This window comes from Pteropus vampyrus, unplaced genomic scaffold (assembly GCF_000151845.1).
Source record: "Pteropus vampyrus isolate Shadow unplaced genomic scaffold, Pvam_2.0 Scaffold7, whole genome shotgun sequence".
NCBI lineage: Eukaryota > Metazoa > Chordata > Mammalia > Chiroptera > Pteropodidae > Pteropus > Pteropus vampyrus.
Window position 1 is genome coordinate 13,248,086 of NW_011888788.1, and position 12,623 is coordinate 13,260,708.

Below are 12,623 nucleotides of genomic sequence, written 5' to 3' on the forward strand. Positions count from 1 at the left end.
GGTACACTGGCCACCAGCCATGTGGGGCTACTAGGAACTTGAAATGTGGCTGGTGTGAATGGAGGTATTCTACGAGTGGGAGTATAACCCCGGATTTCAAAGACTTCATATAAAAAAAAAAATGTAAACTATGTCAAAATTTTTTATATTGATTGTATGTTGAAATGATAATATTTTGGGCAAATTGGGTGAAATAAAATATATTATTAAAATTAACTGCATTTGCTTCTTGTTTGCGTGCCTTTTTAAATGCGGGTACTAGGAAGGTTTAAATTCCATACGTGGTGCACTTATGCGGTTCACAATACATTTTTATTGGACAGAACAGTCTGCTCTTTTCCAGCCTTGGGGATCCCCAAAGCATTCCCTCATTCCCTGCTGAAGTCCTGGCAGCTCATGTCCCTGCAGAGCCTCAGAGTCACCAGGGGCTCAGGCCTCTCTTGAAGGATCTCCTTGAAGACCATCTTTCTAGGACCCCATGACCCCTACGGCACCGCCACTGAGGGCCTCCTCCTGAAGCCAATGCTTCTTCCCACCTGCTTGTCCTTGGGCAAGTGGCTTCACCTCCCTTTACCTGTTTCTTCATCTGTGAAATAGGGGTAATAATCGTCCTTCTCTCACAACCTTGCTGCCATGTGCTTTAACAATGCCTGGCACAGGGTAAAGCACTGCAGAATCCATCCACAGGGCCACCTTCAAGCCCCAGTCACAAGAGAATCACAGACCCTGACCCCTCTCCAGAGAGCACATCCAGGGAGGAGCGTGGGGTGGCTGAAGCAACTCTGCCCTTTCTCCTACTCCCACCAATGGAATGGACAGAGTACCACAGCCTGTGGACCCTCTGGCTCCTGCCTCATACCACCATCCTCACTCATGAGGTTAAAGGGGTATCACGTACAGGCAAACAAGGAGCCCTCTGCCTCCCTGGGCTCTCGGCCAAGAAGCAGCTCCCAGATAATGTGCATTACACCTCAAATTCCACTTCACTCCCTTTTGCAACCACACTGGGAGGCTTAATCACCTAAAATTAAACTTGTCTTGCAAAAAAAAGGCACTTAGGCGTCCCTTTCTCTCTGTCAACTGCGGTCCTTCAGGGAGAATTTTCTTTCCAACTGCTTAATTACCAAGATCCCCAAGGCCAGGTCCCAGCCATAGGGGACTCATTGGGCTCCAGAGCCTAGCACTTTTTCAGCATTAGCCCCTCTAGCGGCGAGTTCCTAGAAAGAACACTTCTGCCCTGCTAATACCCAGCTTACTCAACTGACAGGAAGGATGTCGGTATCGGTCAGTATCAGTACAGTACACTCCAGGAACTGCCTCCTGAGCTGGACAACCCAGATCAATGAGAGGGGATTATCACCATCGCCCTTCGATGAGCCATCAAAAGGCTCCAGCTCAACTCCTGCTCTTGTTCCAGGCACCTGGCAGCCCCTCCCAGGACAGGCAGGTCAAGGGGGTCTCTAGACACAAAGCGTGGACCTACTGTGTACCTGGCAGTCTGCAAAAGGCTGGGCCTAGACAGGTAAGTTATAGGCAGAAGTGTCAGCTAACACAGGTAGAGGAGACTCAGAACATGCAGCAATCATGCAGGAGAGCCACACAAAGGGAACCCAGAGACTGTGCACTTCACTGTGGAAGCAACTATGGCAGCAACACCAGGAAGGCTTTTAAATAAGGGATGCTTGAGCCAAACACTACTGGGTAAAAAAGAAGGCGAGGGCTAAGACTTCAAAAAGAACAGACAGGCAAAGGACAGGCACCAGAGGCTTGCAAGATGCCTCACTAGTCAGAGCGAGGGAAGTGAAACCAAAGTAGATCCAAGTCTTCAAAGGTCCCAGGAATCCAAATTTTATTCCTTAGGCAAAGGACAAGCCCTAGAAGGGAGCAAGGTTTGCATATGGGAAAAATTACTTCAAGAAACCCAGGGGGACATGGCTGGAGACAGGTAAATCAGGAAAGAGTCCAGGGCCAGGGGCCAGGCCTGAGAGTATTTAGGAAGCTGAGCTGGTGGGACAGAGGCCCAGGTGTCAACCCAGGGCCTCTGACAGCGGAAGATGCATGGGGTGTGTAGCCTTGGGGTCTGGGGGAGAACACCAATGGCAAAGACACTCATTTTCTCAGGAAATGTTCAGACCAGTCTGAAGGCCTCAGATACACAGATGCAGATACATAGACTATTACCTCTGCACCTTGCACGAGGGCCACCCCAATATATAAGTCAGGGGACCCTGCATAGGTCCCCCAACAGAAAGCCAGACCCCAACCTCAAGGTGCCAGGTTCGACATCCCCAGTCATGTGAGCCAAACTCCAAAGGCCCCAGGGCCCCAGGAAGTGTTCCCCTGTGCCTCCATAAAGTCCAGCACTACACAAGCAATCATTTCTTTGAGACAGAAGACAAGCACCCTGAATCAGAGAAGCTGGCAGGCACACCCATCTCCAGAAATGAGGAACTCAAGCCAGCATTACTACTGGCCTCCTCACTAGCTGCATGCTTGTGACAGTGGCCATGAAGGATCCTCGTGGGCTTGTGGGAAAGCGGCCCTCATGGGGACCTTGATGAAAGATCCACCAAATTTGTCAATGGTGGCAGCTGCAGCCCCTGGCATCCTCATTGTTGCTCATCTGTACCACAGCAGAGGTGGGCCCTGGGCAGCAGGTACACGGCAGAGTCTAAGACCAGCTCAGCCATGGAGCCCAGCACTGCTCAGGAGCTAGTCTGCCCTCAGGACCAGATGCAGGCCCTGGAAGAGCAGTTGCACTTGACTTAACCATCATGGACAATAACTTCTGGCAGTTTAAGCACACTGGAATGAAATACAAATAATGTCAAGAGCAACCCTATTTAGGGCCTTTGAATCAGGCCTTTTCCTTTGGTTGGAAAATAATCTGTTAACTGGTTATGCTCTTAATAATGACTAATGGAATTTTTTTTAACCCTTTTCCCATTAGGGAAAAAAAAGTGCAGTTCACTGCCCACGTTTATTTAACATCACACATAGGAATGCTCCATTTTCTAGGATTTGATATTTTCAGCAATCGAAAATTACTATATTTTGTAAATGGAACTACCACTACTAAAAACAGAGTGCTATAAATAGAATGATGTCATTTGTTTCTAAAGACTATCAACATACTAAAGTGATGCAAAAATAATAATAAAAGCGAGATAGTTCATGGCAAATTTTAGGGGTAAAGTTAGGACTGTAATCCATGAGTTATCTCAGGGTAAATGCTGTAGCTGCAAGTATCGCCAATGAGTATTCTTGGGGCAAATGGGAAATGGGTTAAAATCCTATAGCTTGCATGACTTTATTTTTCTCATGATGTTTTTGTTTTTCTGGTAAACTTCAAAAAAAATCATTTTTATATCTGAAAAAAAAAATAACACATCACAGTATTTTTCAAATAAAGACAAACCCTGGAGGACCTCTGGGCAAGATACTTCCTTTGGTTTCCTCAGGCATTCAGGCTAGTCCAAGGAGAGCAGGCCTGAAATGACAAGATTTTACTTAATGCACTGCAAAAAAAGACAAGTGTTGTACAATTGTGAGCTTCCTAACCACAGCTACCAGGGCAGTAACTGGAGTTCCAGTACTGCTGTTTTAAGATGACTGAATGGAGAGTTCTGGAAGAACATCACCTGTAGCTTCTCTAAGACATGGCGGTGCCACACTGATAGTTGGCTTGCTTCCCTAGGGTATATTTTTGTTCTTAAAAAAAAAAAAAAAAAAAAAGTTGGGTTTGAAGAACTGACACAGAAAGTAAATAAAAGCTCAAAAGCCCCAGAGATTTCTTCAGAGCTTCAAACCCTGAAAAACTGAGATAAGTTCAAAAGAAAGAGTATCACACTTACTCTCAATACACAACTCTCTGTATCTTAGCCCTAAGTGGGGGGCCTCAAAAAGAGACCCAAGCTGGAAGCTCTGCTCCCTGCCCTGCCATCTGCTGGCCTCATGATTTCTGGGAAGTCCCAAAACAGCTGAGCTTTGGTTTCCTCTTTTTAAAAATAGGTAAAAATAAAAATCCACTTTAGAGAATGTTAGGAGGATAAATACACGGAGAAGAGCTTCATAAACCACACACCTAACCAAACATTTGGTTGAGGAAAGCAATGATGTAACATTCCTCATTACGATACAGCACCAGGACGCAGACACAGCAAGCCCACAGCACAAAGGACATCGTGAGAGTGGGAGGAGGATGTAATAGGAAGGTGGAAGGAGTGGTTTTATTATCAAGTCACAAAGTTGAATATGAAATCTCTGCTAAAGTGTAGACACCTTGGGTCAAGTTTTCCCGGTAGATCTAAAAATTTTTCCCATGTCTTCTGACCTCTGGTAACCCCTGCCCCATTCATTAGGTTATAGAACACGATCCTATTTGCATTTCTACCTGTTCTGGCAGAGGTAAAAAAGCAGCTTGGCAAGGCCTCATGTAACAAGGAGCTGCCAGAACCCCCAGGGATGCTGCCAGGTTCACAGATGTAGGACCCACCTTAAACTTTCCTTCTTAGCTTAGCTTGTGACCATTTACTGGGTGCCCAGGGCTGGGACAGGCCTGAGAAAAATTGGCCACCTTCTTCCCTCAACCTGGCTCCTCTAAAAGAGCAAGGACTTCTTTCTGCTGCTCAGAGGACACTCAAAGGAACTCTGATCAGCACTGGACTGCCTCACAGTGCCCGAAAGGCCAGGAATTCCGCTTGGTATAATGAGGGCCTGTTTATTTGACTCAGACAAATAATGGGGTTTTGTTTCTTTTTTATTTAAAAAATGATACATAAAAACTGGAAAATGCAAAAGAGCAAAAAAACAATTTAAGATTTGCCCATAGTCCTGTCCCCAAAGATGGCCTCTTTCTCTCATATGGGTTGTGTGTGTGTCTGACTATGTGGTCATCATGGGGTTGTAAACACCAGTGTCTTCAGGAGGGTGGCTGGGCTCTCCTGGGCTCTGTCGCAATGGCCTTCTGGGCCGAGTAAATGGCCTAACTCTGCAGATAGGAAGAGAGCTGGGCATAAAGCCAGTCCACGATTCAAGACAGGAGAGCCATGCCCAGGGCACCCACCCAGCCTGGCCTTGCTCAGCTGCTACGCTGGGCAAATCAAGTTCCAGCAGAAGCCCAGTGCTCTAGAGCTCATCTGAATGTGGAGTTTCCAGAATGTGCATCTTGTACTTCCCAAGTCTAAGTCTCTGGTTTATCTGGGGCTCAGATCCACCTGCACTAATATGGACTTACTTCCAAGTCCTAGAACAAATGACTCTTCTGAAATGTACCACTGAGCCACCCGTTAGCACACGCTAGGCGCAAGGGAGGCAGGGCAGCATAATTAAGCAGGCAAAGACTAAGTCTGAGGACAAAAACAGATGTTTAAAAAACCACCACTACCACATATACACATACTTCCTGTGAAAGAAACATGACTTTCCTAATAAGCACTGTGCACAAGTGCTGAGGTAACTATCAGAGAACGAACCAGCGGAGGCCTGTACGGCACTGCAAATGTTCCTAAGCTTTATTTCTAGAAAACTACTTCTCTCCGGTTCTGTGAATTTCCTCTTCTCCAAACACTGAGACAAGAATCTGTGCTCTTTGTTTCATAAGCAAGTACTTTCTCCTTGTTCCACACCTGGGTTTATGATGCTCCCCTGAAATTATCATCATTTCCACAGCACCATATGAGCAGTAAAGTCAGATGGAGGATGCTGGGAACTCATGTGGTCTCTCTTACTCCACGACATACGCAAAGCATGGAATGTTTTTGGAGTGATGTACTGTCTTCCTAAATTAAAGATGTACCTACCTTTTGACTTAACAATCACATATCTAGGAAATGACACATAGGAATTTAAAGATACACAACAATACATATGCATCGCTGCAGTGTTAATTTTAACAGCAAAAAAAGTGCACACTACTTAATGTCACTTAAATAAATTACGATACATTCATGCTACGAAATATGACATAGCTGAAAGTAGCAGCCTTATAGGAGCAATATGGAAAGATGTCACCCGTACACTCGTAAATGAAGAAAGCCAGTTCCAAAGCTGTGTGCACTGCAGGCCCTATGTGTGCATCTGGTGTGATGAGCAGAGCATCGTGGGACTCCTCCTGGGAAGTAATGGAATGGAATGGAAAGGAAGACTTTCAATTTTCATCTTCCATGCTTCTACACTGCTTGAATTTTATTTACTGGAAGCACATATTTATACAAAAACAAGTTTTTAAAAAGCAAGGATTAGGAAGCCAGGTGTTCACTATCAAATCTGGCCACAGAAAAGAGGTAAAAAGCTGTCACATGGCCCTGATTTGCTCTTATAGGAAAATCAGATCAGAAGTTCTGGAATAATTCTAAGTCAGGCCTGCAGAAGTGTGTCCTGTGCCTGCCTCCATACCTGCTATGTTTCCCCATGGGGTACCTGTCAGCAAAGGCCCTGCTGGACTGACCTAGGGAATGACTAAGGAAGCAATCCTGTCTCTGGTAGACCCTAGCCCAGGGTGGGTTTTGCCACTGATTTGTTATGTGTCATGGCCAGCCACAGCCTCCATGGACTCATTTGTCACATCTTACTGTGATATGGAGGACAATGGGGAGCTCACCCTCACCCCACTCAAGATGCAAGCAGACTGGAAAAAATGGGGAGGAATTGTGTGGTACCAAAAGAAGGGTGCAAAAACATGTTAGTTTCCACAGGGCCACTTGCAAGGTGACCCAAGAGGCCACCTCCCCAATGGCTTCTATTTAGAGCAGAACTGGTCCAACAGAACTTACTATGCTAATGGAGATGTCGTTCTTCATTTGCACATGTGACTAATGAATGGAATGTGGCTAGTGCAACTGAATCTTTCATTCTATTGATTTTTGATTGATCTGAATATTAACTTATATGGCCCCATGTGACTAGCAGCTCCCATAACTGGACGGCACAGCCCTAGACTCTAGCTCTCTGGGGCCCAAGGTCAAAAGTTCATGGCCCTGGAGCCCTCTGCACCCAAGTCAAGGTGTCCTTGATTCAGAGGAGGAAGTCCCTTCCTGGCCTGCTCCCCACCAGCGATCTGGAACCTAATCCCTAAGCATCTCCCCATGGTCATCAGGCCAGCAAAGCTATTCACATCTGCAGGTTCCCAAGTTTCTGGATGCCAGGGCCAGCCTAGCCATAGTTGTGCCCACAGTTCCCTTGAGTTGGGCCTACATAGCCATGGAGAAACAGGGAGTAGACAGGCCCTAGGCAGGCAAGGAGGTCAGGGTCAGGCAACTGAGGCTGACCATAGCCTCACGGGACACAAGGTGTAACTGTGTGGAAAGAACGTGGCCTGCTCTTACTTGGAAACACAGTCACAGCCACAGATGTTAAATATGAGTCAGATTAATTCTAGAACACTAACCTCCACACGGAAGATGTAAACGCAAGAGAACTGTGAGCCCCACTCCATCAGCCACTGGGAAAACCCATGATTTCATGAATTTCATGGAATTGTGGGGTGGAGAGTGGCCTTCATCCACCTCGGAGGGCCCTGAAGATGGCTTTACACACTAACCCCAGGAAAACTGGGCTGAGATTACACAGTGGAAATTCAGGAAAATAAAAAAACAAAGTACAAGAAAATCTTTCTCCCATGATTTCAGACTTTCTGACGTCCTGAGGAATAAAAAAATTCACCTTCCAGGTGTTTTATGCAGCCACACGTAGTACCCTTGTGGCTGTTTTCATTTGGTCCTGTCTGAACATCCCACGTGGCTATTTGTGTTGCCAAGAGCTCCATATTGGCTTTTGTGATTTTCTCATTGCAACCTCAGACTGACAACCTCCTTCTGTCTGGGTTGATCAATATTAATTTCAGCTGTCTTTTATTTTATATTTTCTAGGGTTTGATTTCTTTTTAAATTAAATCTAATTCATCCAAACCTTAAATTTTTAGAGGGGTGTAAGCAGACTCTTCCAAATCTTGAACATGCTGCCCAAGATTTGCCTGAACATTTTTCTTCCCTTCTGAAATGACGCTCCCTTCCCTCATTGAAGTTCTTAGGGATGATGCAGTCTACTTCATTCTATTCCCTGACCTGGCTGGCCCTGGGCCAGTACCCTACTTGTAATTACTACAGTTTGGGAACATGGGAATATGTTCACACATCAGACAGAATTGGCCTTTCAAAAGCTACTTAAAACTCTAATACTCTTATCTGTTTTACCCTTCAGATGAGACTTTTAGGATAGTTTTGTCACATTAAGAGGGGAAAATCTCACTGACATTTTGGCCGGAAGTATAAAAAACCACTAAGTGAACTTGGGAATAACTATCACTTTATAGTATTTAATCTTTCTTATCCTGGACCATGATATTTCTCTCCTCTGTTCAAATTTTCTTTAACACCACCTCAGCTGAGCTGCTGTATGGGTTCACACAGGCATAGAGCTAGGTCTTTCTTCTAACAAGGTGTCTCTACTACCTGCAAATAAGGACCATTTTGCCTTCTTTTATATATTACCATCACACTGCTACTTTATGCCTTATCTCAGACATCTAAAGCCATTACATGGTAATAATGGCCAGAGGACACGGGAAGCTCTATTTTGAACACACCTGACATAGGAGAGCCAGAAAACAGGCCAGTTCTCAGTCCCTGTTCTCAAGTCTCAGATGCTCTTATCCCTGGGTCAAGCAGAACATCACCTTAAAGACAAGGTAGTGTGCCCTTGATCCAGCCAGTGAAGGTAGGGCTGAGGCTAAGTGGCTGGGTTTTCAAAGGGTGTGAGAGGTTGAACTGACTTGTGGGATCAGGTGGCTGGTCCCTGACCCTCAGCAGGAGGCTCGAAACTGCTCAGAGGATGGGTCCCCTCACATGGGACAAGGTGTTGCCTAAGCAAATGTCCTCCGCCCCCCCCACCCTCCCCCAAGGAAGATGGGAGAAAAGGAAACCTGAGAAAAGGTAATGGAGCTTCACTAAGGATCAAGAGAGGGAAACCCAGCTAAAAATGCAGGGCCCTGTGCTATCCAACACAGGTCCAAACATTTCAGACCCTGTAAGATGCCTCACCAAGACAAATGCAATCCCTTTTCCAAATCAACTAACAGCTAGTCAAAGACTTACACACACAGGCACGCACAGAACTATTCTATCAATGAGTGATGAATATGAAATAGAAACTCACTGGTGCAATTTCTATAGTAAAATGCACTAAAAAGATAAGGGGGAATTAACGTTCTACTATATATATATTGCTCCATTAAGTAACTGGGGGAAGTAGTGGATGAATGCCATTATTTCCTGAAAACATCCTACCATTATTCACTCAACAAACATACAGAAACAAATAAAGCTTTGCTAAAGTACCTGGTAGGGTAAGAAATAGAATAGGCTCACAGAATGCAGTCAGACATTTAAAAAAGATCTGCTGTATCATAACTCAGGTTCAATCATATGACTTGCTCTGGCCTAGAGAATGCTGGTTTGAAATGTGCCCTTTTATAGCTCTGCCATAACCATGAGAAGGACTTCTGCCCTCAGTCACCAAAGCCTCAACCTGGGCCTCAGAATGAACACATGTGGAAGAGACCTACACTCAACCTGCAGCAAGGAGCCAAAACAAGTTAAACTGCATCATGAAACAGAGCTACTCAGCTGAGACAGCTTAGATCAACCTCCAGTCAATTCAACAGAAGCATGAGCAAGAATAAATGCTTGTGAAAGCTACTGAAATCTGGAATGTTTGTTATGCAGCCTTGGCATTAGCTGACTGATACAGATGGCTTCCCCAAAGGGAATCCATAAGTCTTTTAAAGAAAGCTTTTCTTTCCAAGTTCATAAAGAAATCAAAGCTACTTACCAGGCTCACCTTTCTTCTTTGAACCAGACTTCTTCTTTGAAGGAGCCTCTTGCTTTGGTGCTTCCTGGCTCTGGACCATATCTGCATTTTTGCCCTGGATAGGAGCTGACTCTGCCTTTTTACCCTGATTGGCAGACGCATCCACCTTTTTGCCCTGGTTGGGGGACCCTTCTGACCTTTTGCCCTGACTTGGGGTTCCTTCTGCCTTTTTACCTTGATTGGGAGGCCCCTCTGCTTTTTTCCCCTGGTTTACAATGCCTTCTGCCTTTGTACCTTGATTAGCAACTGAATCTGCCTTTTTGCCCTGATTCTGGGCTCCCTCCACCTTTTTGCCCTGGTTTTGGGCCCCCTCCGCCTTTTTGCCCTGGTTTTGGGCCCCCTCCACCTTTTTGCCCTGGTTCTGAGCGGCCTCCGCCTTTTTGCCCTGGTTGGGGGCCCCCTCCACCTTTTTACCCTGGTTGGGGGCCCCCTCTGCCTTTTTACTCTGGTTGGGGGTCCCTTCTGCCTTTTTACCCTGGTTCTGGGCCCCCTCTGCCTTTTTGCCCTGGTTGGGGGTTCCTTCTGCCTTTCTGCTCTGATTCTGCACCACTTCTACCTTTTTGCTCTGATTGGGGCTCCCCTCTGCCTTTTTGCCCTGGTTGGGGGTCCCCTCCTCTTTTTTGCCCTGGTTGGGGCTCCCCTCGGCTTTTTTACCCTGATTCTGGGCCCCCTCTGCTTTTTTGCCCTGGTTGGGGGCCCCTTCTGCCTTTTTGCCCTGGTTAGGGGTTCCTTCTGCCTTTTTGCCCTGGTTAGGGGCCCCTTCTGCCTTTTTGCCCTGGTTAGGCATCCCTTCTGCCTTTTTGCCTTGGTTGGGGACCCCTTCTGCCTTTTTGCTGTGGTTTGGGGCCCCCTCTGATTTTTTGCTCTGATTCTGGGCCCCTTCTACCTTTTTGCCCTGGTTTGGGATTCCTTCCATCTTTTTGCCCTGACTTTGGAGGACCCCCTCCACCTTTTTGCCCTGGTTGGGCCCCCCCTCGACCTTTCTGCTCTGATTCTGGGCACTCTCTGCTTTTTTGCCCTGGTTGGGGGTTCCATCTGCCTTTTTGCCCTGGTTGGGGGTTCCCTCTGCCTTTTTGCCCTGGTTGGGGGTTCCCTCTGCCTTTTTGCCCTGGTTGGGGGTTCCATCTGCCTTTTTGCCCTGATTGGGGGTTCCTTCTCCCTTTTTGCCCTGGTTCTGGGCCCCCTCAGCCTTTTTGCCCTGGTTCTGGGCCCCCTCTGCCTTTTTGCCCTGCACAGTGCCAGAGGCTGGGGTACTGGCCTTGGCACCCACTGGGGGCACAACCACCATAGGCACCTCCTTGGGAGCGGCTTCCAAGATGGCAGCTTTTGAGGCAAGGACCTGGATGGAATTTACTATAGAACTGACTGCTGGTTCCACCTTTGCTACTTTTTTCTCCTTCTTCTTTTTGTCTTTAGGAAAGGAGGCCAGCTTCTCTTGGGGCATGGCTGATACCGTGGCTATAGGGGCAACGATCATCGGATGCTGAACTGGGGTTGGAACCACAGCCACTGCAGGTGCCCGCACTGGGTCTTTGAGGAGGATGGTCATGTTGGGGGCTGGCTCATGGTCAGGTATCTTCCCATTGGGTTTCTCTTCCTTTTTCTTGGTCTTTCCTTTCTTTTCTACTGTTTTCTCCTTCTTTTTCTTCTCCACTTTCTGGTGGTGAGTTTTCGCCATCTCCTTGCGCTGGTTGGCTAGAGCTTCTTCATATGATGTCTCCTTCATGGAGAAGGTTGACACTAGGAAGATGCCAATGGCGGAAACCACCATGAATCCACCAAAGACCACAACCCCCAAGGTTTGAGTATCGTAAATGTCCATCCTGGCTTGCTTTCCTTTTACCTGCCAAACACATACACATATATTACTTTTTGCAGAAATTGAGGCATTGACAGTTTCCACCCCACCGCCACTACCAAACTTAAGGTTTCACTAAATCTTCAGACTGAAAGTCAAAGCAGAAACAAATCCAGGCAATCTCTGATGTCATACATTCTTACCTGCCCCTCCTCAGAAGTGAACAAGTTTTACACAAGATATGAGCAATCCCTTTAAGTGCCGGCAGATATGAAGCAATAGAGAGATGGCAGAGTGCAGGTCTATAATTAGGAAACGCGATGCCCTGGAGACTCAGAAGCCTCAATCACAATTCAAGATATTCGCCCACCACAGGGGTTAAAGATTCACATGAGCACAAGCACAGGCCAGGTGTGCAACAATGGGGAGTAGTGAGGACTGTGGCAAAAATGCCCCACCAAATTAGGGAGCAAGTGTCACCCAGCCAAAGCTGACTGTAGAAATGTGAGTGCTGTGCCGAGAGATCTTTTGCTTGTTCACATTAGGCCAGAAATCTCTTTTTCTCAAAGTGAAATTGACAGATTTAAAAAAATACCATGTGAGCCATACCAAATACTTCCGGCTTTCAGCTTCATGGATTCTGACCAGCAGGCCCCTGGCATGCCATCTCTACTCTGTCACCTCCCTTTTCCATAGCACTGATAAACACAACTACTCAAGATGTGAAAATCTTTGAATTACAATCCTGAAAAGTGATTAAGAATTTTCTGAGAAAAAAATAGCCTTTTGCCTGTAACAGCTGCTGAAGAGTTATGGAACCTGCAATTCACGCATTAAGAAACAGGAAGTATCAGTCTTGGGAAGCCCACCAAATAAGACTTCAGGTTTGGAATTTCACATCAGGAGGCTGCAAAGAGAGAGGAAGGACAGTGTCATCGGGCTCAATCTTTGCCTTGGG

At 46.4% G+C, this 12,623-nt stretch overlaps 1 protein-coding gene across 2 annotated transcripts in view; it reads right to left on the reverse strand.

Annotated features, from left to right (window-relative positions):
• Nucleotides 1–12,623, reverse strand: part of RRBP1 (ribosome binding protein 1) — a 64,846-nt gene that overhangs the window by 30,475 nt on the left and 21,748 nt on the right. The window contains exons 2-3 of one of the 2 annotated variants that reach the window (XM_011370470.2): nt 10,916–11,710; nt 9,829–10,885 (exon numbers count right to left, since the gene is read on the reverse strand). In XM_011370470.2, the coding sequence (XP_011368772.1) occupies nt 9,829–10,885; nt 10,916–11,689 (1,831 nt within the window). In that variant the 5' untranslated portion in view covers nt 11,690–11,710. Of the gene's footprint in view, nt 1–9,828; nt 11,711–12,623 lie in introns of both variants that reach the window. The other variant, XM_011370461.2, reaches the window with a different exon arrangement.